The sequence below is a fragment of the Bombina bombina genome, chromosome 1, assembly GCF_027579735.1.
Source record: "Bombina bombina isolate aBomBom1 chromosome 1, aBomBom1.pri, whole genome shotgun sequence".
Taxonomy (NCBI): Eukaryota; Metazoa; Chordata; class Amphibia; order Anura; family Bombinatoridae; genus Bombina; species Bombina bombina.
In genome coordinates this window covers 1493952835-1493979897 of record NC_069499.1, presented here as the reverse complement: position 1 = coordinate 1493979897, position 27063 = coordinate 1493952835, and the positions used below count along the sequence as shown (strand labels likewise).

The window sequence follows — 27063 nt, the reverse complement described above, 5'->3', positions numbered from 1 at the left end:
ATATGGCTTAATTATATGGTGATTCCCCCGACACACAAACTGCAATGCTGCTATGCGCGTTTCACCAAATTTGTTAGTTTCACTCAGGCTTCATCCGGTTTGTGTGTTGCTCGGTTATTTGCCAAGATATATTTTTGCAGAAGGGTATCGCCCAGTGGGGGAAATAACTTTATCAGTCCACAATGAACAAACATGTAGTATGCCAATACTTTAAATGTCCAAATAGAAACAATGTTGATCTTTTCCATACATTTGTAACATTGTAAAACACTCAATACTAATATATTTACAAATATACACTCAATTGTCCTTTATGTCTTATATTTTTTAATAATAATCCAATATATTATTCCCATAGATGGCAGTTTTAAAAATCCACCTACATTCCCTTTGGAGTAAACTTTTATCTATATCTCTACCTATTCCAGTTTATCATTTCCAAACCCAAATATTTTAATTGCTCTTCTGCACTTTGATAGTATTTTTTATACGGGCTACACTACTAGAGTTGACCTCATGTTTGATATCTCTTTTATGTTCCTTAAAGGGACATGGAACCCAAAATGTTTCTTTCATGATTCAGATAGAGAATACAATTTTAAACAATTTTCCAATTTACTTCTATTATTTAATTTGCTTCCTTCTCTTGTTATCATTTGCTGAAAAGTTTATCTAGGCAAGTTCATGTGCAGCATAGAACCTAGGTTCTATCTGTTGATTGGTGGCAGCATATATATATTGAATCTGATTGGCTCACCCATGTGTTCAGTTAGAAACTAGTAGTGCATTGCTGCTCCTTCTAGAAATGATACTAAGAGAATGAAACAGATTAGATAATAGAAGTAAATTAGCAAGTTGTTTAAAATTGTATCTTCTATCTGAATCATGAAAGAAAAAATGTGGGTTTCATGTACCTTTAATTCTTTCTTTTAACTTCCTAAAAGTTTCCCCAACATAGTACACGAGGCAGCTGCAAAACACAACATAAATAACTCCCCTAACTTTTACAATTCATTTTTCCTTTTATTTTGTGGGAATATCCCTATTTGTCAACAAAATAACTTCCTTGTTGCATATTTTTACAGACAGAATATTTCTTGCATTTCTCATTGCCTTCACATACTTTATTTAGCAATATCGTTCCATTTGTTGTTATATTGACTGATATATCTGACTTTTGGATCAGGCTTAGTAATTTTATCCTTGTACACTAGTGCAGTGCGATCAGTCTGTTTGGATCTGTTATACAGAGTAAAAGAGAAAGATGTGTGTACTGAATAGTGTATAATGAGATATACATCAATTACTAAATAATTGTGGTAGATGTTGCTGATGACAGAGAACAAAGTACTAGAAGCATTTATTCTATTGAGAAAAAGAAATGGCTTATTGCAACAAAGCAAAGTAACTGCTATATAGTAATGTCCGAGCAGGCTTTGAGCTATAGTTCCTTTTTACTTCTTACTTCTGAATAGTTACAGTAATAACAAGCAAATGTTACTTTTTCAGATAGTGAGGCAGAGTCTGGGGATGATGGTGCATATTCAGCTGAGGAAGAAACCCTCCAGGATACGGTAAAAAGGAACACTAATTATAACAGGTTTTCTGGACGGGGGAACATGCACACTAGAATGGATATGAGACAGGGCCCTAATAGGGTATATGCAGTCCAACACTCTGGTAAACCTAGCTTTCAACAACAAAATACACACCAACAGAGAAAATATCAACCATCTGTAAACCCTGTTCCATCTTATGAACAACAATCTATGAATGAGTCAACAAGTAGAGATGAAGAGTTTTCACAGATGGAACAGGTTTTTCACATGGGTCAGCGGTCCAGGGGAGGTGGGACAGCAATCACACTACCCGAACAAGGAAGGTACCCAGTAAGACAAACCAGGATGCCATCAAAATACAAACCGTCATAAATCTATCTGATCACACCTTGACAAAAGAAGAGTACAGAGTGTTGAGTTTGGGCCTGGGCTTTGTGCCCACTATAAGCTTTAATTTGTTTAATACAATGTTGGATCTTAACAAATTTGTGCGCAACTTAACACTCTGTAAACACTTCAAAAACAATGAATCAGAAATTCCTATAGAACAATCCCAGGGGCAAGTGAATTCTAATATCTACCAAGGGTTTCAATTCCAAGATACATGTGACCTCATAGCTCTGAGGGGGTTGGAACATGAGACAATAACTGATACCACTAATACACAAACCACATCACATAAGAAATACAAAAATCCCTCTACTTTCTACCCCATCCAGAGCAGGGGAAATACCATAGAGACTTTTTATAGAAGAGTTGAGGCTGACTTGAGAAAACTACATCATGAGAAAAAAACAGTTAAAAACAATCTAAGTGTACTTGAAAAACAAGCCATGAGATCATTAAGTGACAATTTGAATATTGTCATAAAACAAGCGGATAAAGGGGGCTCTGTAGTTGTCATGAATAGGTCATACTATATAAGTGAAGCCTTGAGGCAACTGGAAGATGACAACAGTTACATCAAACTGAGGGGAGACCCGACAAATGTGTTTCAGAGACAACTTATGCACCTTTTGGATGGTGCTGTGGAAGAGGGTTTTATTGACAATGACACCTGTCAATATTTGTATGTCAAACACCCGGTAATTCCAATTTTCCACCACCTTCCTAAGGTGCATAAAACAATTGAAAACGTGCAGGGAAGACCGATAGTGAGTGGAATAGGATCTATGCTAGAGCATCTTTCAGAGTGGTTGGATGACTTGTTACAACCTTTGGTCATAGCCCTCCCTAGTTATATCAGGGACACAAAACACATTCTGAATCTTATTGATCAAATCAGATGGACACAGAATTCTATGTGGCTCACAGTGGATGTCACAGCATTGTACTCTTCAATCCCCCATCATTTAGGATTGAAGGCTATTGAATACTTTTTGATTAATGAGACAACTTACAGTGAGCCTTTTAGAGCCTTTGTGTTGGAGGTCATTGAATTTCTCCTTTCACACAATTATTTCCAATTCGAGGGTGATTACTATCTGCAGAAATGTGGGACTGCTATGGGCGCTAAGTTCGCCCCTACCTATGCCAACCTATATATGGGTTGGTGGGAGCGGTCCCACATTTATGCGGATAGTAACACCTTCCGTCCTGCCATTAGGATGTACTATCGTTTCATAGACGATTTGCTGTTTGTTTGGGACAGTGAGAGATACCCAGTGAATGAATTTGTTAAATATCTGGATCAGAATGATTTCAATCTGCGTTTCACACATGAAACAAACAAACAGAATATTCATTTTTTGGATGTGGAGCTTAGGGGATGGCAATCAGGCGAGATTACATCTGAAGTATACAGGAAGCCCATTTCAGGGAACAGTATATTACATGCCCAAAGTTGCCATCCTCGCCAGGTTCCATATTCCGTGGCTAAGGGACAACTTATTCGTCTTAAAAGGAACTGTACAAAAGTAAATGACTATGAACGCCACGCAGAAGCATTACAGGATAGATTGAAAGAAAGGGGATATAGTACCAAGGTGCTTAAGAAATCTAGAAATGAAGTAGACAAACTAACAAGAGATTCCCTTTTGGTGGACCGCATAAAACCTAGTGGTCACCAAGAATGCAAATTGACATTTGTTACAGATTATTCTGAACAATACCACACTATTTGCAATATAATCCGGGGACATTTTAAACTACTGGCAGCTGATGATTGCCTAGCTGATGCAGTAAGAAAAGGCTGCAGATTTTCGTATCGACGGAATAAATCTGTGGGTAGCATCCTGTCTCCCTCACAACTTAAAAAAACGGCTCCAGCTATACAATCTTCCTGGCTTAGACATAGGGGCACATATAGATGTGGGAACAATCAATGCAAAGCATGTGAACATGTCCACATAGGCTCATCATTTCAATCCTGCACTACAGGGGAAAGTTTTGAAGTAGCAGCCTGCGTGAACTGTAGATCCACCTACTGCATCTATCTCTTGTGGTGCACAGTTTGTAACCTCCAATACATAGGTTTAACAACAAGAGAGGTACGCTCACGGATACGTGAGCATTTATCAACCATTAGAGTAGGTAAGAGTACCACCCCCGTAGTTAACCATTTTGTTAATACACACGATAAAGATTGCGCAAGCCTCAGATGGATGGTAATTGAGAAAGTTCAGGCCCGAGGGAGGGGTGGAGATAAATTCCAAATTCTATCCAGACAGGAGATGTACTGGATATTCAGACTTCAGACCAAGGTTCCCTTTGGTCTGAACTCTGAGTATGACTTTATCAATCATTGGAATTGATTATGTCATCCCCCCCCCCTCCTTCAGGTCCCTTTGAAGGCTTTTTTAAAGTCTTAAAGCCTTAGAGCTTTCAAAGGCCCTTGAAATTTAGAGATCAATAAACTAACAATTGTCTCATGTAAGTTTCCAATTATATATTGGTCAATAGCACTTATGTGTGTAGATGACTAGTATATATACAAAAATATTTTTTCCTAACCTTGGTTATGGAGATAACACACTTAGAGTTATACAAAAACATATAAGTTATACGTTATATGTTACATCCATTTGTCCTTCCACTTAATCCATTACAAGGTTTAATTTACTATTAAGCTTCTATAGTTTTTCAGTATAAGAATTAGGTAAATCATTGCAGCCCCTGTAGAGATAAAATCTACATGAAAAGTTGTATGAAATTTGATATGAAATCTATATACAAAAAAAATCAGTCTTTCCTCTCTTAAAGCCCACCACATAACAGTGTACTCAGTGCACTTACTGTTTTGTATATGTTACTCAGCTCTACTTTTTTCCCCCCATTTAAAACCTTAAAATGTAAAATTTAAAGTTTGAAATTTAAAATGTAAGATTTACATTTTCAGTTTAATCCATCTCCAACATAAGAAATATGAGATTGAAGCATAAAGTAAATGTTAGATATGTGTGAACTTAGGTTACTGTACAAATGTATACTCTAAATTGCATGAATTGATGTGTGCATATAATCTATCCCATTGCTAAAAAAGAGTACTATGTACTGCACCTTTAAAAACCCTAATTGATAATTAAGATTTCTACCAATCAAACCCTAGTATAGGGTTCTTAAGCAGGAGTGTCTGTATGTTGTTTTAGGACTATGAGTACGGCGCAAGCCGAAACATGTTAGTCTGTTCTTTCTAGTAGGGTATGTTCCCTCTGTATTTTAAATATTTCTAAATAAAGAGACTTTTTATTTTAATTGCAGCAACTGGCATCTTGTATATTTTTGAGCATTTATTCTATTAACACAGAGTTGAGTATAATGTCTTAGGGAAATCGGATATACTCAGGCGGCAACAATGTATTAAGAATAGATAACAATTGTTACTGATTAAATCAGGTAAAGATACTAAGTGATACTCAGTACCAAAATAAAGCTAGGAATACCTAAAAGTTTAACTGCTATGCAGTCAGAGAGATACATATGCAACCGCAGTAATACAAGCAGAATGAAGTGATCACATGATGGTAAGACTGGACTTACTTTGAAGAAGTCTCTGGTGTAGGAGCGATCCGGGATTTGTTAACAGAACAAGATGGAGAATGCAGTGTCTTTAGAAGCACTGTTGTTAGGGGGTTGATGTAACCTTGATAGTCGGTTCCGGTACGTGTTAGACTCCTGGCACGTAACTCCTGTAGCTGTGAATGTGAGGAAGTCTGTACATGCGGAAGTGAAAAAGTTCCAAGACTGCCGAGGGAGGCACACAGCGATAGTAATCACGATAGGTAGGTTGATAGAGTAAAGGTTGCTAATCCGTAGATTTAGTTAGAGGAAGCTGCTACAACTTCAGGTACAATGAGGTATACTATAGTTAAATAACAAGACTATAATATCTAGGTTCAAAGATACAAATTACATAGCTTAAATGAAGAAGTACAACACACAATTGTACTGCATGTAACCAATACCAAGCAATTAGGTAAGTGATCTTTAGCCCTTATAAGGGAGAGTCTAAGAAGTACCTGCCCCAAATTAAAGGTACAGTATCATGACAACTAGTGCCTCCCTATTTTGTGTCTTTGCTGACCAATATGTCTTTTTTGTTTTTTAAAGAATATCCCCTTTCTTTAATTCTATTCTGTAAGGTATATGCCTTATTTTTGAGAAAAATTTATCCTATGTCTACGATATTGACCCTTAGGTATATTCCTAATTAGTGACTGAAGATGATGGCTATCTACAATATAAGGGAATTTCCTGAAGTGGGTTTCCTATATGTGCAGGTTTCTTTTATATTATTATTTATCTGAATTTTCAAGTCCAAAAATTCAATCTCATTTTTACTCCAAGTATAGGTAAATTTTAAATTCAAATCATTATCATTAAGATATTTCATAAATATATGTAATTCCTGGATGGACCCATACCTTAGTAGTAAAATATCGTCTATGAACCGAAGCCATAGTCCTACATTATTGCCATCAAATTCATCATTGACAAATTGTGCAAAATACAGTCAGATATATGTAGAAATATGTATTTATAAATAAATAGATATTCTTCTATGTGAAGAACATTTGAATGTGAAATATGAATATTTTCATGTCAGGTTAGCACACTTGAGAATATACAATCGGGTTTGCGCATGAGTGGGTGGTAGTTCCCCCCCCCCCCCCTCCTCCTTTTTTTGCTTTTTTTTGGTAAGCTTTTTATGCATGCCAATTTACTCTCAACGTGTAATATGAGCACAACCCAACACACACTTGGGGGGTCTATTTATTATTGGCCGAATTGGGCCAATTCACCCTGTTTTCGTGCGAGCCTTCAGGCTCGCCGGAAACAGGAGTTAAGAAGCAGCGGCGTACAGAAATCCGCCCGATCCTATACGATCGGGCTGATTGACACCCCTGCTAGCGGCCAATTAGCTGCGAATCTGCAGGGGGCGGTATTGCACAAGCAGTTCACAAGAACTGCTTGTGCAATGCTGAATACAGACAGCGTATGCTGTCCGCATTCAGCGATGTCTGGCGGACATGATACGCTACCCCAAAAACCTTACTTCTAGCACAATTAACGCTTGAGCAGGAGTGCTAAATAGCGCTCCACTTGTTATCTGGCACATAATTTGCAATGCAGTATAGAATACATGGAATTAATTCCCCTGGTGTACATGCTAAAATGCAACTTATAAAGAAATACTGTGACATTTTTATGTAAATTTTAGGAATATTACAAACAGGAGAAAACTTTTATCACAGAAGAAAAAAATGCTTCTTATATGAATGCATCCCAGAAAAACAAGTGAGTTAAATTCAGTACAATTTCAACAATGACTGAAATATTTAGTGCAATATTAGACTAAGTACCAGTTACCTTCAAAACTTCTATCCAATCATTTTGCAGTCTGTCTTCTAGCTGGGTTTTTAATTCCTTAACTTTCTCTATGCCGGTGATAAGTGGGTTAATAATTTCATTTATTTTCTTTTGAGCTCTTTCCTGCTCTTGTTTAATTCTCCAGAAAGCGGCTCTCTCCTGTTTGTCTAGATAATCTTTCATATCTCTGAACTCCTTTGTAAGGTTTTCTTTAATTTCGCAAAACAGTACCTGAAAGAACAAACAATTTAAAACTGTTTTTTTTTTTGTTTTTTTTATTTATTTATTTTTTTATTTTTTATTGAGGTTATTAAATACGTGTACAGTATATGCAGAATTGTCAAAACTGGAAAAGTATAAACATTAGAATAAAATGCCCAGTCAAACAAAAGTAAATAGTCAGATATATACAGATTCCAAATGAAAAAGTAAAATAGATAAAAATAAAAAAAAGGGACAAGGATAGATATAACCTCATGTTTATGAGTATATGAGCCTTGTCTATAATTAATAGGTAACTCTTGGACCATGATATAGTATACATATACAGTGGAGGCAAGTAAATTGAATCTCTAGCCACTTTTGGGCTTGATATAGTATGGAACATTATAGCAATAAAAACCACATTACTAGGGTAACAATATAGAAATGGCATATGAATGAAATTAGCCTAAACCATGGAAACCAGCCTTCCAAACATGTAAAAGGAGCTGCCTAATGCGGCTACATAATAAATACCAATGGATGACAATATAAATGACATACAGTACCCCCAAAGGTAACGAGCAGTTAGAAAGGTTATCAAATAATAAGGATTAGGGCTTAATACACATTTGCCATGGAGCTCATATAGACTGCACTATAAGATGTCTGAAACTAATGCTCTCCTTTACGGGTCGCCAATATATTATTAACTAAGGCCTAGATTTAGAGTTGGGCGGTAGCCGTGAAAACCAGCGTTAGAGGATCCTAACGCTGGTTTTTATCGCCCTCTGGTATTTGGAGTCAGTCAGGAAAGGGTCTAACGCTCACTTTCAAGCCGCGACTTTTCCATACCGCAGATCCCCCTATGCCATTTGCGTATCCTATCTTTTCAATGGGATCTTTCTAACGCCGGTATTTAGAGTCGTGGCTGAAGTGAGCGTTAAAAATCTAACGACAAAACTCCAGCCGCAAAAAAAAGTCAGTAGTTAAGAGCTATCTGGGCTAACGCCGGTTTATAAAGCTCTTAACTATTGTGCTCTAAAGTACATTAACACCCATAAACTACCTATGTACCCCTAAACCGAGGTCCCCCCACATCGCCGCCACTCTATTAAATTTTTTTAACCCCTAATCTGCCGCTCCGTACCCCGCCGCCAGCTACGTTATCCCTATGTACCCCTAATCTGCTGCCCCTAACATCGCCGACCACTATGTTATATTTATTAACCCCTAATCTGCCGCCCCCGCTATCACTGACCCCTGCATATTATTATTAACCCCTAATCTGCCGACCGCACATCGCCGCCAGCTACGTTATCCCTATGTACCCCTAATCTGCTGCCCCTAACACCGCCGACCCCTATATTATATTTATTAACCCCTAATCTGCCCCCCACAACGTCGCCTCCACCTACCTACAATAATTAACCCCTAATCTGCCGACCGCATCTCACCGCTACTATAATAAAGTTATTAACCCCTAATCCGCCTCACTCCCGCCTCAATAACCCTATAATAAATAGTATTAACCCTTAATCTGCCCTCCCTAACATCGCCGACACCTAACTTCAATTATTAACCCCTAATCTGCCGACCGGAGCGCACCGCTACTATAATAAATGTATTAACCCCTAAAGCTAAGTCTAACCCTAACACTAACACCCCCTAAATTAAATATAATTTAAATCTAACGAAATAAATTAACTCTTATTAAATAAATTATTCCTATTTAAAGCTAAATACTTACCTGTAAAATAAACCCTAATATAGCTACAATATAACGAATAATTACATTGTAGCTATTTTAGGATTTATATTTATTTTACAGGCAACTTTGTATTTATTTTAACCAGGTACAATAGCTATTAAATAGTTAAGAACTATTTAATAGCTAAAATAGTTAAAATAATTACAAAATTACCTGTAAAATAAATCCTAACCTAAGTTACAATTAAACCTAACACTACATTATCAATAAATTAATTAAATAAAATACCTACAATTACCTACAATTAAACCTAACACTACACTATCAATAAATTAATTAAATACAATACCTACAATTATCTACAATTAAATTAACTAACTAAAGTACAAAAAATAAAAAAGAACTAAGTTACAAAAAATAAAAAAATATTTACAAACATTAGAAAAATATTACAACAATTTTAAACTAATTACACCTACTCTAAGCCCCCTAATAAAATAACAAAGACCCCCAAAATAAAAAAAATGCCCTACCCTATTCTAAATAAAAAAAGTTCAAAGCTCTTTTACCTTACCAGCCCTGAAAAGGGCCATTTGCGGGGCATGCCCCAAATAATTCAGCTCTTTTGCCTGTAAAAAAAACCATACAATACCCCCCCCAACATTACAACCCACCACCCACATACCCCTAATCTAACCCAAACCCCCCTTAAATAAACCTAACACTAAGCCCCTGAAGATCTTCCTACCTTATCTTCACCATACCAGGTTCACCGATCCGTCCTCTGAAGTCTTCATCCAAGCCTCCGAAATCTTCATCCAAGCCCAAGCGGGGGCTGAAGAGTGACGTCCATCCTCCGGCTGAAGTCTGGATCCAAGCGGCGGCTGAAGAAATCCATCATCGGGCTGAAGTCTTGATCCAAGCGGGCGCTGAAGAAGTCCATCATCGGGATGAAGTCTTCTATGATGCGGCATCTTCAATCTTCTTTCTTCCGGAGCCATCATCTTCCAGCCGACGCCAACTCACCGAATGACGGTTCCTTTAAGGGACGTCATCCAAGATGGCGTCCGTCAAATTAGGATTGGCTGATAGGATTCTATCAGCCAATCGGAATTAAGGTAGGAAAATTCTGATTGGCTGATGGAATCAGCCAATCAGATTCAAGTTCAATCAGCCAATAGATTCAAGTTCCGATCAGCCAATAGAATGCAAGCTCAATCTGATTGGCTGTTCGGATCAGATTGGAATCAGCCAATCAGAATTTTCCTACCTTAATTCCGATTGGCTGATAGAATCCTATCAGCCAATCGGAATTCGACGGACGCCATCTTGGATGACGTCCCTTAAAGGAACCGTCATTCGGCGAGTAGGCGTCGGTAGAAGAGGTTGGATCCGCGTCGGCTGGAAGATGATGGCTCCGGAAGAAAGAAGATTGAAGATGCCACATCATAGAAGACTTCATCCCGATGATGGACTTCTTCAGCGCCCGCTTGGATCAAGACTTCAGCCCGATGATGGATTTCTTCAGCCGCCGCTTGGATCCAGACTTCAGCCGGAGGATGGACGTCACTCTTCAGCCCCCGCTTGGGCTTGGATGAGGATTTCGGAGGCTTGGATGAAGACTTCAGAGGATGGATCGGTGAACCTGGTATGGTGAAGATAAGGTAGGAAGATCTTCAGGGGCTTAGTGTTAGGTTTATTTAAGGGGGGTTTGGGTTAGATTAGGGGTATGTGGGTGGTGGGTTGTAATGTTGGGGGGGGGGTATTGTATGTTTTTTTTTACAGGCAAAAGAGCTGAATTATTTGGGGCATGCCCCGCAAATGACCCTTTTCAGGGCTGGTAAGGTAAAAGAGCTTTGAACTTTTTTTATTTAGAATAGGGTAGGGCATTTTTTTATTTTGGGGGTCTTTGTTATTTTATTAGGGGGCTTAGAGTAGGTGTAATTAGTTTAAAATTGTTGTAATATTTTTCTAATGTTTGTAAATATTTTTTTATTTTTTTGTAACTTAGTTCTTTTTTATTTTTTGTACTTTAGTTAATTTAATTGTAGATAATTGTAGGTATTGTATTTAATTAATTTATTGATAGTGTAGTGTTAGGTTTAATTGTAGGTAATTGTAGGTATTTTATTTAATTAATTTATTGATAGTGTAGTGTTAGGTTTAATTGTAACTTAGGTTAGGATTTATTTTACAGGTAATTTTGTTATTATTTTAACTATTTTAGCTATTAAATAGTTATTAACTATTTAATAGCTATTGTACCTGGTTAAAATAATAACAAAGTTGCCTGTAAAATAAATATTAATCCTAAAATAGCTACAATATAATTATAATTTATATTGTAGCTATATTAGGGTTTATTTTACAGGTAAGTATTTAGCTTTAAATAGGAATAATTTATTTAATAAGAGTTAATTCATTTCGTTAGATTTAAATTATATTTAATTTAGGGGGGTGTTAGTGTTAGGGTTAGACTTAGCTTTAGGGGTTAATACATTTATTACAGTAGCGGTGAGGTGCGATCGGCAGATTAGGGGTTAATAATTGAAGTTAGGTGTCAGCGATGTTAGGGAGGGCAGATTAGGGGTTAATACTATTTCTTATAGGGTTATTGAGGCGGGAGTGAGGCGGATTAGGTGTTAATAACTTTATTATAGTAGCGGTGAGATGCGGTCGGCAGATTAGGGGTTAATAAGTGGAAGTAGGTAGCGGCGACGTTGGGGGCGGCAGATTAGGGGTTAATAAATATAATATAGGGGTCGGCGGTGTTAGGGGCAGCAGATTAGGGGTACATAGGGATAATGTAGGTGGCGGCGGTGTACGGAGCAGCAGATTAGGGGTTAAAAAAAATATGCAGGGGTCAGCGATAGCGGGGGCGGCAGATTAGGGGTTAATAAGTGTAAGGCTAGGGGTGTTTAGACTCGGGGTACATGTTAGGGTGTTAGGTGCAGACGTAGGAAGTGTTTCCCCATAGGAAACAATGGGGCCGCGTTAGGAGCTGAATGCTGCTTTTTTGCAGGTGTTAGGTTTTTTTTTCAGCTCAAACTGCCCCATTGTTTCCTATGGGGGAATCGTGCACAAGCACGTTTTTGAAGCTGGCCGCGTCCGTAAGCACCGCTGGTATCGAGAGTTGAAGTTGCGGTAAATATGCTCTACACTCCTTTTTTGGAGCCTAACGCAGCCCTTCTGTAAACTCTAAATACCAGCGGTATTTAAAAAAGCACGCGTAGCTAACGCACCCCTTTGGCCGCAAAACTCTAAATCTAGGCGTAAGGGCGTTGGTTATAAGTATCTAAGTAATATACTACAGGTGACAAAGTGTTCTAACTTACTAATCCAGGATATAGCTAAGCTTCCAATACAATAAGTATTATATAATATCTCTAGAGAAATATCCTATCAGTCTGTTAACGTCATTACATACTTATTATCAAACTTGTATGTCATAATGAAAGGCAAAGCATGATCATAAGGCAATGTTATATTATACAGTGGAAAAAGGAATGGGAAGAGACCTCAAAGGAGATAAACAAAACATTGGTACACATCTATTATATGAACAGTACTCGTGCTAAATAGGGTTGCTCAAAAGACAAAACAACTAAATAGGAACATTGCTGAAATAGCGCTCCGCCTGTAACAGTCATCTAAACAGCCCTACCACAGCAAGTAACCAAATTAAATGTTGCACACAACGGTACTCACTGTTGGCTAGTATGCCAGTATGCAAGAGGTTAACTTTAGGTACAAGCAAGCAGAGCAAAGATTGAAAATTGCATGTCCCGGAACCTCAACCCACTAGCATGATAGCCAGATTAGATGACATAAAAACAAATCATCTAGCCGACACCGGTCATTAATGTAGATTGCTCTATTTGTGAATAAGCGTGTCCATGCTTCAGCTGCCTGTCATGTAAGATTGGAACCTGTTCCCTCCTTGCATGCATAAGTTCCGTTTCCAGCAGGTGAGAAGTTGGTGAGGTGAGAGCTACTAGGGTTGATAGAAAAGGATGCTCATTGTCCCGGATTTGGGTTCCTACCCTGCAGTACTTTAATGGAGATAGACCCCATACCTGTTCAATGCGACCCAGTGTGAGAATGACTACCCTATGCAACCTTAGATATTGAGCTCCTGAGTTCCCTGATGTACTCGTAACAGAGCGGTAAGCCAATTCTACATCGTTCTGTAAGATCTGGGCCTGTTTCTCCGCTTTACTCTCCTTAAGATGTGGTGTGGCTTCAGCCGTGTACAGTGTGTTATGCCTGCGCTGTACCTCTTCAATCTGGGCTGCTGAATCTGGATTACACCCGGTCTGCTCTGGCTGATCAGAGGAGGTCCGGCATATACCCACAGTCTGTGAATATTCGCAGGAGGCTTGCTGGCCTGCTTTCATATCACGATGAGGATAGGTAGGAGGTGGCGAGTGCCGAGGCCCTAGGTAAACACCATTTATATGGAGCTCCCCATCTGAAGCGACTCTGCTACGCCTATTGTAAATGACTTCCCGAATTGAGCCAAAAGTTTTGTGCAGCATTTCTGTGAAGGCTGTCTTGTGAAATTCCAGAAGCTTGCTTAGTTCCAAAACAATTGCTTCCGTCGCCGCCATTGCTCAGACAAGTGGTATTGTCACCCTTCTATTTGAAAGTACTTAGGTGGTTTTTGAGGATAATGTAAGGCAGCACTATTCGCTGCCTATAACCCCGGATCTTTCTAATCTAGGGGGGGAATGTGCGGCAGCCCCAGCAGTGAAGAAAAACAGAAATACCACACAGTTCTCACTACCATGCGGTCTGTCCCCCGCTGCTTAGCTGAAGAGCATAGGGATAGTCAGCTTTAAAAAAGAGGTTTCTAAGATCTTCCAGTGCTTCCCAAGAGACAGTAGCTTAAAACTTTGCTGTAGGAAACCATTTAAGTAGTAATTAATTCTTTAAAACCTAATGTAAATCAGGAGCTCCTCCAAAACATGACCTCCCGCAACAGCTGTAGGCTCCTCCCCCTTAAAACTGTTTTTAAAGTGATTTGCATAGAACAATATATTGCATAGGAAGAGTCATCTAAAATATTTTCCTTGCTTGTATACCTCCTTTTTGCCCATTTCTAGAATACCCATCCTCTGCACTCTTTATACATAGATGGGATAATTCTCACACAATAAACATAACAATTGGATCCCCATTAGTCTATTTAATGAACATTGAGTTAAAGGGACAGTCTAGTCCAAAATAAACTTTCATGATTCAGATAGAGAATGTAATTTTAAACAATTTTCCAATTTACTTTTATCACCAATTTAGCTTTGTTCTCTTGGTATTCTTAGTTAAAAGCTAAACCTAGGAGGTTCGTATGCTAATTTCTAAGCCCTTGAAGGCCGCCTCTTCTCTCAGGGCATTTTGACAGTTTTTCACCACTAGAGGGTGTTAGTTCACGTTTATCATATAGATAACACTGTGCTCACGCACGTGGAGTTCCAGTGAGCTAGCTCTGATTGGCTAAAATGGATGTCTGTCAAAAGAACTGAAATAAGGGGACAGTTTGCAGAGGCTTAGATACAATGTAATCACAGAGGTAAAAAGTGTATTTATATAACTGTGTTGATAATGTAAAACTAGGGAATGGGTAATAAAGGGATTATCTATCTTTTCAAACAATAAATAATCTGGTGTAGACTGTCCCTTTAAGTGATAAACTTTATACATTCAGGGGGGGTTTGGGGAATCTTTATTAGCACCCTTTCAAATGGGCTGGACTCTCTCCCAACCACCCTCAATGGGAGGGTGATATTTGCTACTGCTTTTTTTTTAGATTTAGCGTTTCCATAGCCATTACTGCAGTGCTGATATTTTTAGTATAGGTGGCAATTTTAAAAGGCAAAAACAGCTATTTCAAGCCGTAATTATTTCGGGTCAGTAATGCATAACTCATGCATCAATGCTCTAATGAAGAATTTGAGCAATGTTTCTTTTAATATGACTGTGTTTCCCTTGACTTCTCAATAGTGTTCTATAGTGGTCTAATACAGACTGATGGCTAAAAACCATGGGAGGGGCCTTTAATTTAGATTAGGACCCAATATTAGTTAAACAACCCCCACAACATAGTAACCCAGATAAAGCAGTAGGGTCCTGTCACGGATACCGGGCTGCAAGGGTTAAACTCCCACCCCCCTACAACCTCACTGTCACGGATACTGGGCTGCAGGGGTTGAACTCTTACCCCCCTTTTTTGGTTGGAGTATAAGGTGACAGCCCAATTCAGTATTGCCTGTCCCAACCCCCCCCCCACCCTAGACTCAGAATGTTTGAGATTATTGCAACCTCCTGCTGTTATGTGTCTGTACATTCAGTCTAGGTGTGAGACACAGAGCAGACAAGCGAATGCTGAGACCTCCTGCTGTTATGTGCCTTTCTGTTATTGTATGAATCATCCATTGTCCTTTTGTGATTAGATAATCGAATGCTGAGACCTCCTGCTGTTATGTGTCTTTCTGCTATTGTGTGAGTCATCCATTGTCCTTTTGTGATTAGAATCTTGTTTAACTAACCATTGTCTGATGTTTGTCTCATTGTATAATATTTGTTATAACTACCCCCCTTTTCTGTTGGAAATGTATAAAAGCTGTGTTGTCTGTGAAATAAAGCAGTTCTTGTTTCATCTGAATGCTAGTCTGTCTAGTTATTTGGGTGGGCTCCTTCTAGAATCACTTTCCTGAGCTACATAGCAGCCTGTTCCAGGCAGAGGAAGGACACTCTGGCAGAGATACCTAGTCTGGGTAGCTGGAGTCTGCAACAGGGTGGGACCCTGAGTACTGGTGCTGTTAGGCATCAGGGGTGGCTACAGGCTGTGGTCACTTGCCAGCTACATAGCTGCAGTCGGCAGGGAGGAAGCAGGACCCGTTTGGCGGAGCTACCCAGTCGGGGTAGCCGGGGTATCCGTCACAGGTCCCTATCTTCTTCTTTTCAACCTGCATAACGCACAATTGATTACTTTTTTTACGGGATCTTGGGTGCTGAACAGGGTACAATCTGCAGACATAAGAATGGTCTCATGGTCAGACCACTCTTCCCTACACATTGTATTTCATCATTCATATTGGAGCACTAATTGTCTTAACTGTAAACTTGACAACTGGCTTATTGATGCCTTAAATAAAACCAAAGCAAACATTGCTGAATTTTTACTTTATAATGACAATGATCACACAAATGCATTCACTCAATGCGCTGCTCTTAAGGCATATCTTAGAGATTACTTTCTTGAAAAGGCTGCTATCCATTGAAAACGTTGGAGGCAGCCCTAGCGAAATTATCTTGTCAACTCAGAAATTTACTTCAAGAAAATAAATCCCAGCCCTCCACCACTTGTAAGATATATAGATAGGGGTGCCTCTCCATGCCCTGTTTTAGACATTGAAAAGGTTTTTGACAAGGTGAGGTGGTTATAGGTTTTACCTACACTACCTTTGACCTAACTAACGGCACTAAGCAGGGGTGCCCACTGTCACCTCTCCTTTTTGCCTTAGCAATTGAGCCTTAAGCACAAGCAATACTTTTATATTAGGTGTAACATTAGGAGAGTCTCAACCCAAAGTAGCTTTATTTGCTGGTGACTCTTAATTACCTAACTTGAAAAATCAATTATAGCACTTTTTTAACTATCCATTTATTTTTGTCCTTTACCAACTATAAATTCAATTTAGACAAAAAAGAAGTTTAACACACCTACAAAATACATAACACTTTTCAGTGGTCTCCTAGAAATCTATCTAGGTCTGGTCTTACACTTAGTGCTGCAAAAAAATTATAAAGATAAATTACTAGAATTTAAGATACTATTGGAGGGCTGGGAATTTGCAAAAAATTCTTGGACCAGTTGGATTGCAGCAGTGAAAAAACAATTATGGGCTAGATTACAAGTGACGTGCTAAAGTTAACACGGGTCGCGATACGCAATATCGCCAATATCTTGCATGCGTGTTACAAGTTGTAAGAAAATGTGTTAGTTCAGGAGCAAACTGAATTTTTGCTTGCCAGATTAGCATGACCAAAGGCTTCGAATAAAGGGTAAAGATTAAAAAAAATGTGTACCAAACACAACATAAATGCATTAAAATAAAGTGTTATAGATACAGTATATATACAGTTTCTGATAAAGAATAGCTATATAAATATTAACACTTTTTATAAGGGTTAAAAGGTATATGGTTTATGACAAAGGATTTGACTGGAAAGGGCTATAATGTGTGTATGTATATATATATATATATATATATATATATATACACAGTATATATATGTGTGTGTGTTTTTTGTGTATATACATACATATATAGACATGTATGTAAATCTATACACTTTAGAGCCCTTTTAAGTCAAATGCTTTGAAAAATCATTTTTAATTTATTATAAAATTTAATAATGTGTTTTAATGTGATGTTACTGTAAATATTTAACAGAAGAAAATGTTCTTGGTATTTTTAAATACATATTTCTATATATCTGAATTTATATCTCTACCTATATATTCATATATAGATATATAGGTATAGAAATATATTGAACAAAAAATAAATAATATATAAATAAAAATGTATATTTAAAAATAAAAAGAACCTTTTCTTCAATGTGAATAATATTGGAATCAAAAATATTCATAACAATTTTTTGGTTAAGCGATGTAGGTCTTATGTGGTGTCGGATTAGCGAGCAAGCGATAAGGTTGTTTTTTTAAAGCACTCTCCAATAAAACCTATGGAGCTAACAAGCTAACAAGGTTGTGATATCCAAAGTCCTGAAGTTAGTGTGCATTGGGTTTTGCTCGCATGCAAACAATTGACTTTCAACTTGTAATACGCAAGTGGGAAAAAAAAATGTGTGCCACTTGTAATCTGGCCCTATGTATGGAAAGAAAACTAACTTTACAGAAATCAGTACAGTATGGAGGCTTAGCCCTATCTAACCTATTAATATATCATGATGCCACCTATGTCCCTATTGGCATGGGGAGTCACAACAGATAATTTGAGAAGGACTGAGGCTGAACAAGCTTTATTACCACAGTGCATTTTTCTTACAGACCTACAATAGATCCCAAATTATCCAAGAGTTGATTTGGATATAAACCACCCTCTTATTGTAGACACTCTTACACGCCGTTATACCATCAGATATAATCCCGGGATCACTCCTCATCTGTCCCTCAAACATAGGATCTCAGGGATTCTTCAGTGTCTTATTGATCTTCATGCAATGTTTTGGAGTGCACATGATATAATTTGTGTATAAACTTTTAGGCCCTGATATTCAAAACCTCTCTGCTCAGGTGAGATATTCTAAAATGATCCTCCAGCACTGCGAGATCCCTAGTGAAATTTTCAATAGGCACATTTTGCTATACTTCTCCAAGGGGTGCTCCCTGCATTTCTGTATGTGAAGGAGAGACAAACCCAGTGCAATATAGCAATGCATGATATGACAGTTCTGCTGTATTTACAGTTTGTGCTTTCTATTTTATATCAATTTATACTTCAGATTACATTTTATTACATTTAAACTTTGCACTTTATATTTTGTATTTTATTTTGTGTACAGCAGTGTATTTAGGAGTGTGACTTTACTAATTCTGATTATGACTTCACAGTTTTTGTGTAACTTTAACAAATTAGGCTATACTGTATATTTATGTGTATCATTTACAAATGCCATTGCACTTTACATGTCTTTTATTTAAATTAAAACTGTCAGCTTCAGTTTCCCAGAGAGTGTCATTACTTTCAATGGGCTGGATAATCAAAGAGTCTCTAGTTTGGAAAAAGATTATAGTGCTGACTTCACAGGGGCAGAAATCAATGATGATAAGAAAATAGATGAGAGAAGCCCTCCAAAGAAAGTAATGAAGCTCTCTGGGATACAAAATTTCACATGGGAGAGAGAAGGTAACTGGAGAACCCTTGGGGTTGATATAAAGGCTCCGTTTGCATCAATTACTAATAACAACTAAAATGTTTTCACTACAATTTAACTTGCTTTGGTCTATATTTTAGTATATATTACTTTTCTGAAAGTTAAAATAAGTGTATTTTGAATTTTGAGCAAACATTACCAGCATACATCTAGCGAGACAAATCAGTGAGACCAGCTTGTTAAAAATGCAGGGGATGCCTTCAGGGAATTATCTAAAGAAAAGGGTCTGTGCATGTGGCGAGATGTCTCCCATAGAATGTAATCAAACTCACTGGAAAGGGACACTTTTCTAGGGAGAGCGAAGTTAGCAGGGAGCAGGGTGGCACACTTAAAAAATTAAATCCTGTAGCCAATATGGATTAGATTAAGCTGCTTTTAGCTTATAGTACCCTACAATCGTCTCTATTTTTGTATGTATCTGTTTTTCGTTTAGGGTAACAAAAGATTTTCATATTTTGACACAATCTCAGCACATTTTAGTATGCAAGAAAAAAAGGGAAATCTGCATGGGGAAAATGTTTAGATAATACGCAAGACCTGGAGGAATCATTTCAGCTACACCCAAGGTGCGCTCCTGTTAGATTGTTAAATGAATGTTTCCATAATTTGTGATCTTTCCTCCTGCGATCTAAAAGGCTCTCTTGGATGGGGTCATTAATGTTCTTAGAATGAATGTTTTTCCTTGCTTGTTAAAGATACTCCAGGTCCTACCAATATCAATACCTGATAACTATCTAACAACTTTGCAAAAAGCCTTTAGTGACTTCACTTGGGATAGGAAAAGCCCAAGAATAAATAAGTGTGCAATGTTGCTTCCTAAAGTCTCAGGGAGGTTTAGGGGTCCCAGGTATAGAATTGTATAGGACCACCATTTTCCACAGCAGGATAGTAGACTGGAGTGTCCATCAGGATACTAAGTTGTGGGTTAGTCTGGAACAAATTATTAACGGTCAACCTCATCTGGGAAGACTATGGTGGAATCCTCACCCGAAAGCAGTACTTCCATCTATCTGCAACCTAGTAAATAGAGAAACACTGAAGGCGTGGGAGATAATTAATAAACTTAATCCATTTTTATAGGTTATCCTCACTAACCTCCCTAATTAATAATGCTGATTCCCCCCAAGTAAATTTTCTACAGAGGATTTGCAAATTGGGGATGTAGCTATATATTCACTAATAGTGATCCTATACTTACCCAAGCTGAGCTTATAGATAAGGGATTAACATAGTTTAATAACTGGTTTAATTATAGAAAAGTGTATAATTATCTTTAGAGCAATAAATCAGTTCACAACACAATTAGACCTCTCACCAAATTTGAAAAACTATGTACGGCTGTCCCCCCCACTGTCACATACCATCTCCACAACTGATATAAAATCCTGACCTAATGTTCTCCAGGTCATTTGCCTTGCAGCATGGAAGGATGGGAAAGGGATTTAGGCGTAATAATGCTACCACAACAAGGTAATAGCATTTTCCCTCTCAATAACACCTTCTTCAGTATCACTTGATCTGGTTGAAATGAGTTATAAAATATTGCATAGGTGGTACTGTAACCCCAAACTAAACTACATTGTTTATTCACCCACAAGAGCAATAAATGCTGAATGTGTGGACACATTAAAGGGGCATTGTACACTAGATTTTTCTTTGCATAAATGTTTTGTGGATGATACATTTATATAGCCCATCTGGGAGTGTTTTTTATAAAAATGTATAATTTTGCTTATTGTTTAAGAGCATTGTGTTGATTCCTAACCAAGCCCCAAAGTGCCACTCCTGCAGGCTCCTGTTTATTTTATCTGTCTTTTCATATGCAGGAAAAGGGGGGAGTGGGGAGTGTCTGCTCTTTTTGTTTACCCAGCCCCTTTCAGTGGGTGTCCCAGACTACCTCATCAACAATGCTAAACTGGGAGCTTCTAAGTAAGTTTTTAAAAGGTTTTATACTGGATGTTTCGATCAGTATCTGCATATTCTTCTTTATAGTAGTGTATATTACATGCAGTAGACAGTTCCCTCTTGACCATCTTGTGTGGTTATTAACTAAAATACCCAAGATGCCTTCACCTTCGCATAAGAAGTTGTGTCAAATTATGGTGAACAGCGCAAAACCCCTTGTAGCTAAAACTGGAAAAGCAAAGAGACCCCAACAGTGACGATGAGGAAATGCAAGGTTTCAGGCATTTTATATTTGGAGGAGCATCACTTCTGCCAACTTCATACTATAGAAATGTACTGTCTAATGCAAAATCTGGTAAAAACTTATTCCAGTGATTGAACAGAAAGTAACAATTAGACATTCACATAAATCGACAAATCAACAAACATAAATTAAAGAGATAGAAAGGTCAAAATTGAAACATGCATCGGTGCATTTCAATTTTAAATAGAAGCATTTTTACAATATACTTTCATTAGCAAAAATGCTTTTAGTAAAAGGTATTGCTGTTTTTCAGGGGCATATGCACATATCCTGTAAAGGCCCATGAACCACCATACAACACCATGCAAGAGATCTTATATAACTTTATATGTCTATAGCAGAGCTTTCCAAACTTATCATGTTGGTGACACACTTTTTAGACCTACATCATTTTGCGACACAGTAATTGAGTTGTACTAGCAAACAGGAGGTTAAACTAACTTGTTTTAAGAGATACATAAATGATATAATAACAAAATATATTTCCAAGTAACAGTATGTATGTGCAAGAATAAAAAAAAAAGTTTAATAACACCAATAGCTACTTACTATTTTAATGGGATGTATGAGGTTGATGGGATGAACATAGTTTCTGAATATTTGTTGGAATAATAGAAAAAGACACTCACATTTCATCATCAAGCTTCCACTTCCTATTCATATATCAGAAACAGCACTACTGGGAGCTAGCTGCAAAAAAAACAAAAAACCCTGACTTCTGACTTCAGCTCAGCGTGCCAATGGGAATAGTTTCAGTTCCCACTGAGCTGCGCCAAAAGCATAAGATGACTAGGTATCAATCACGTGTCAACCATGTGATATGTCTAGCAGGCAGGTGGAAAGTCGGAAACCAAAAAAAATTTAAATAAAAAAAAAATGGTTCTAAGGCAGGGACACACCTACACACTGCCGCCGACACACTAATGTGTCATGACACACAGTTTGGAAAGTACTGGGCTATAGAATACATCAATCCAAAAACAGATTTTTTTTTTCTAAAAAAAAAAACATACCTGACTCTCATGATAGTTGTTCTTCTTTTCAGAGATAACTTGCTTGTGCTTCGTGATATCTCGATTCATTTCACTAATCTTCTTTTCATATTTATCCTTAATAAATTAAAAAAATTGTTTAATTACTGTTCATACTAAATTGTATGGAGAATATGTATCACAATAAAAAAACATTATGAACAGTAACATTTGGTTTAACTACTTCTGTTTACATAACAAAGTTACAGCTTTTACTTAATGGCATTCTTAATCATCTCAGGGCCAGGTTACGAGTTGTGCGTTAACAGTTACGCATGAGCGATTAGGGTTTTATCGCAGCTGTTTGCATGTGTCAGGATTTCTTCTCGTATTACAAGTTGAAAGTAAACGAGATCGCTTGATCACAATCGAAGCTAACGTGCGTCGGGTTAACATGACCTCAGAGCTTTGGTTAACTGTTTCACGAAACAAAAAAGTTGCACAAAAATCATTAAAAATGCATTACAAAGTACAGTTACACTCATAATAACACCAGTTAATAAAAATTATTAAAGAAATATTCCACAAAAAAGTTATAAGGACAAAGATATGAGATCTCAGGTGTCAGAAAAAAACGGCAGGCAAAAGCCTTTAACATTAAGATACATACATATACATGTCTAAATATGTGTGTATATATATGTGTATATATTTATTTATATATGTATAACATATAAACACATAAATACATATGTACATATATAGACATATTGGAGCCATTTGCAGTTAAGTAGATGAAAACATATATATGTAGAAATAAGTTTTTATGAATAAATAGAACATATTCTGTTATGTGAACATTGCAATGTGAAATATTAATATTTTCATGTTGGGTTAGCAAACATGAGAATATGTAATCGGGTTTGAGTGCGAGTAGGGTGCTAGGTTTTAATTAGGTGAATAGGTTATGGCACACGCAATATTATAAGTTAGCCTTTTTACACATTTAGGGTTATCGCACAAACGGAAACAGTTTACTTTCAACTCATAATACGATTGCAACCTGATCTGCACAAAAAACGTACTTCTATTGCAGTTAATGCTTGAGCAATTGCGTTAAATAGCGTTCCACTAGTAATCTAACGCTCAATCAAACTCTAATTAAAGAGACATAAAAGTCAAAGTTATGCAATAAAAAAAACTTTCTATTTTACTTCTATTATCAAATTTACTTTATTCACGTGATATCCTATGTTAATGAATAACTCAGGAGCATGCACGTGTCTTTAGTACTCTATGGCACCAGCTCCTGCACATATGTGGGAGTTAACAGCTCACCTGGGTTTCACATGACACTGGTGACACAACAATGAAAAGAAGACTTTGAAAATAGTCAGAAAAAATGTACCGATTGCTTGAAAGTCACAGTAAGGGGCATATTTATGTAAGTGCGAGAGGACATGATACGATGTGGCGTATCATGTCCGCTGCACATCGATAAATGCCAACAGCATACGCTGTTGGCATTTATAATTGCACCAGCAGTTCACCAGAACTGCTTGTGCAATACCGCCCCCTGCAGATTCCCAGCCAATCAGTCGCTAACAGGGGGTGTCAATCAACCCGATCGTATTCGATCGGGTTGATTTCTGTCTGCCACCTCAGAGCTGTCAGACAAGTTATGGAGCAGCGGTCTTTAGACCGCTGCTTCATAACTTCTGTTTCCGGCGAGCCTACAGGGGCATCAAGTTCCATTCGGAGGTTAATAATTCGGCCCCTAAGTGTCATTGCATTGGTTTTTTTATATTATTTTTATTAAGGTTTAATAGGGAATACAAAACAAACATCACAAGGATATATGTCACAAAAGCATTTAAAGATAAAAAAAAATTTGAATCATATGACAGTATGGGCTAGATTAACTGTTGCGCTTGAGCGATAAGAGGTTTACTGAGGCTATTTGCGCGCATCGGAAGAAACACGTTTATTACAAGTTGAAAGTAAACACATCCACTTGAGCGCAATTGAATTTAATGTGTTGCGATAGCGTGACTTCAGAGCTTTGATTAACTGTTACACAAGTCAAAAAAGTAGCACAAAACACATGAAAATTACATTTAAAAGTACAGTTACACTCAAAATAACACGGTCTAATAAAAATGATATGATTTATATGTGTATATATGTATTTACAGACATATATACACATAAACACATAAATACATATGTATACATATATATATTTATTTCCAATGGCATTGAGAGTCCACAAATACATTCAATTACTAGTGGGAATTCAACTCCTGGCCACCAGGTGAAGGCAAAGAACACCCCAGCAAAGCTTCAAGTATCCTCCCACTACCCACAATCCCCAGTCATTCTTTGCCTGTGTAACATTGTAGGTGATGTGCGAAGGTGTGTGAAGAAATCAAGTTGTTAATCCTTTAATGGGTACTTTTCCCTGCAAGAAAGGATTGGGGTTATGCTGTGTCTATGTAATTCTCTTTACCAAGAGTAATGGTGGCTACCACGACGAGGTGGTCTTTGCTTACCTTCCAACATTTTTGCTACCCCTAAATAGAAAACCAGGGTTGGTTACTCTGTTTTCTCTTTATCTACAGGTATATGTTTGCTGTACCTGCCTTACAGCGGATCCACAGGTATGTGTTTTTACCTTCCAGGTGAGAAGGATGCAGCACTTAGGAGGTCCTTGTTTAAAAAAAAAAAAAAAGAAAGAAAGGATACTTAGAGAACAAGGTGGATCCTTATGGGACTGAATATCCCTTTTAAAGGTTGGGGATTTATTGGGCAGCAGTTCAGGGTACTGTTCTGTTATGTGAAAGCTTTTTGATTTTGGCTATAGGGATTTGTTTGCACAAGTTAACTTTTTTATTTAGTTTGGGTAATATCTCTTTAAGAAAGTTGTTGGACCGAACCTTACTTTTAAATTTGCAATCATGTGCAGGGATAGGCAAAGTGTCCGTACATGGACACTGGTGTCCGTGACTGGCCCTTGCAGTGTCCGCCGCCCATTTTGCTGTGGGGAGGGAGGAGTAAGACATGAATACTGGTCCTGACTCCTCCTTAACACACGTGGTGCCACGTTTTGCAGTGTTTGGGCCACTCCCACATGATGCCGCTTAGTACCAGAAAATGACTCTGAGTGACACAGAGAGGGAGGAAAGATTCAAGAAGCAAGCTGCCACTGTGTCCCTGGAGCTTTATATGCAAAGTTAAAGAACTTTAACCAGCACCTGAGGTTTATTATAAGTAGTATTTAAATAGAAAGAAAAGATATAGTAAGGTTGTGAATCATAACCTTAGTATATCTTTTCTTTCTGATTAAATAATAGGAAAAGGGAAAATATTTAGTGAGAATAAAATTAGTGGCTTGTCAAGAGACTGCTAGCAATATTGGATGATAAGTTATGGAATAAATAAAACCTGAGTGAAATACTGGATGTGTATCTTCTGCATCTGTATAATAAAATTCAGCACTATAAAATAATAGTTTTAATTGTAAATGTACCTTGGTGTCCTTCACTAAAGGTCTTTACTTTAGAAAATGTCAGCCACAGCCTTGGCTCGTGCCTATCCCTGATCATGTGACCGTTCAGTTACTTCCTGAAGGCTGATCAGTTTGTTCTAGCTGGAAGCCGGATTTTCAAGGAGACATACCGGATTTTATGGCATTAGATCGTTTTTCCTGCCTCTCGCTTCTCTCTGATGTTTGCAGCTTTTTAGGATCTGCAGTTTAAACTGGATTTATCTGCTGGTGTGGATTGGATTCCTGATTACCGGTTGGGTGAGTCTCTCCTACGTGGCTGGAGTGTAGAGGTGCCGGTTTTAATAATTATTTATCTATGCTTAGCATTTTATTCTAATTTTTTATATTGAAATTAGAGTATAAGGGAAGTAAAGAGCTATTTTATTTACTATGGATGCCGATCCCAAGCTTTCTCTGTCTTTTGATAAATGTCTTTATTGTGCAGATGACCAGGTTATATCTCCTGTTCAATTTTGTTCTCCTTGCGTTATTAAGGTTTTATTATCTAAGGATAAGGATTCCTTATTTGAGCCTTCTTTTTCTCAGGATAATGCTGTTCAGGGGTTGTCTCAGCCTTCTGTTAACATGTAACAGTCTTTGACAGATTCACATGCAGTCTCCAAGACTGATTTGGTTAGTCTTTCTCAGTTATCTAGCGAAGATCATTCCTCTGCAGCTTCTGAGGGCGAGATCTCTGATTCAGAATCTGCAGTTCCTAGTATAATAGATTCTGAGGAGGTTAATTTTAGATTTAAACCGTTTACTATTGAAGGAGGTTTTAGCTACTTTGGATGACACTGAAACTGTTGCAGAGCCTCCGAAAAAGGCTAATAAACTGAATAGAGTTTTTTAAAGTCAAACCTAAATCTGTTGTGGTTTTTCCTGTTCCAGATCGCATGTCTGACATTATATCTCAGGAATGGGAGAAGCCGGGTGTTCCTTTTAAAGGGACACTAAACCCAAAAAATGTATTTCATGATTCAATTCAAGTAGAGAATACAATTTTAAACAACATTCCAATTTACTTCTATTATCTAATTTGCTTCATCCTTTAGATATCCTTTGTTGAAGAAATAGCAATGCACATGGGTGAG

General features: G+C 37.6%; 1 protein-coding gene across 2 annotated transcripts in view; it reads right to left on the bottom strand.

Moving 5' to 3' along the window:
- The window catches only part of RNF135 (ring finger protein 135), a 71581-nt gene that overhangs the window by 34239 nt on the left and 10279 nt on the right, over nucleotides 1-27063 (bottom strand). For both annotated transcript variants that reach the window (XM_053707467.1, XM_053707461.1), the window contains exons 2-3: nucleotides 22465-22560; nucleotides 7368-7598 (exon numbers count right to left, since the gene is read on the bottom strand). In XM_053707467.1, the coding sequence (XP_053563442.1) occupies nucleotides 7368-7598; nucleotides 22465-22560 (327 nt within the window). The remainder of the gene's footprint in view (nucleotides 1-7367; nucleotides 7599-22464; nucleotides 22561-27063) is intronic.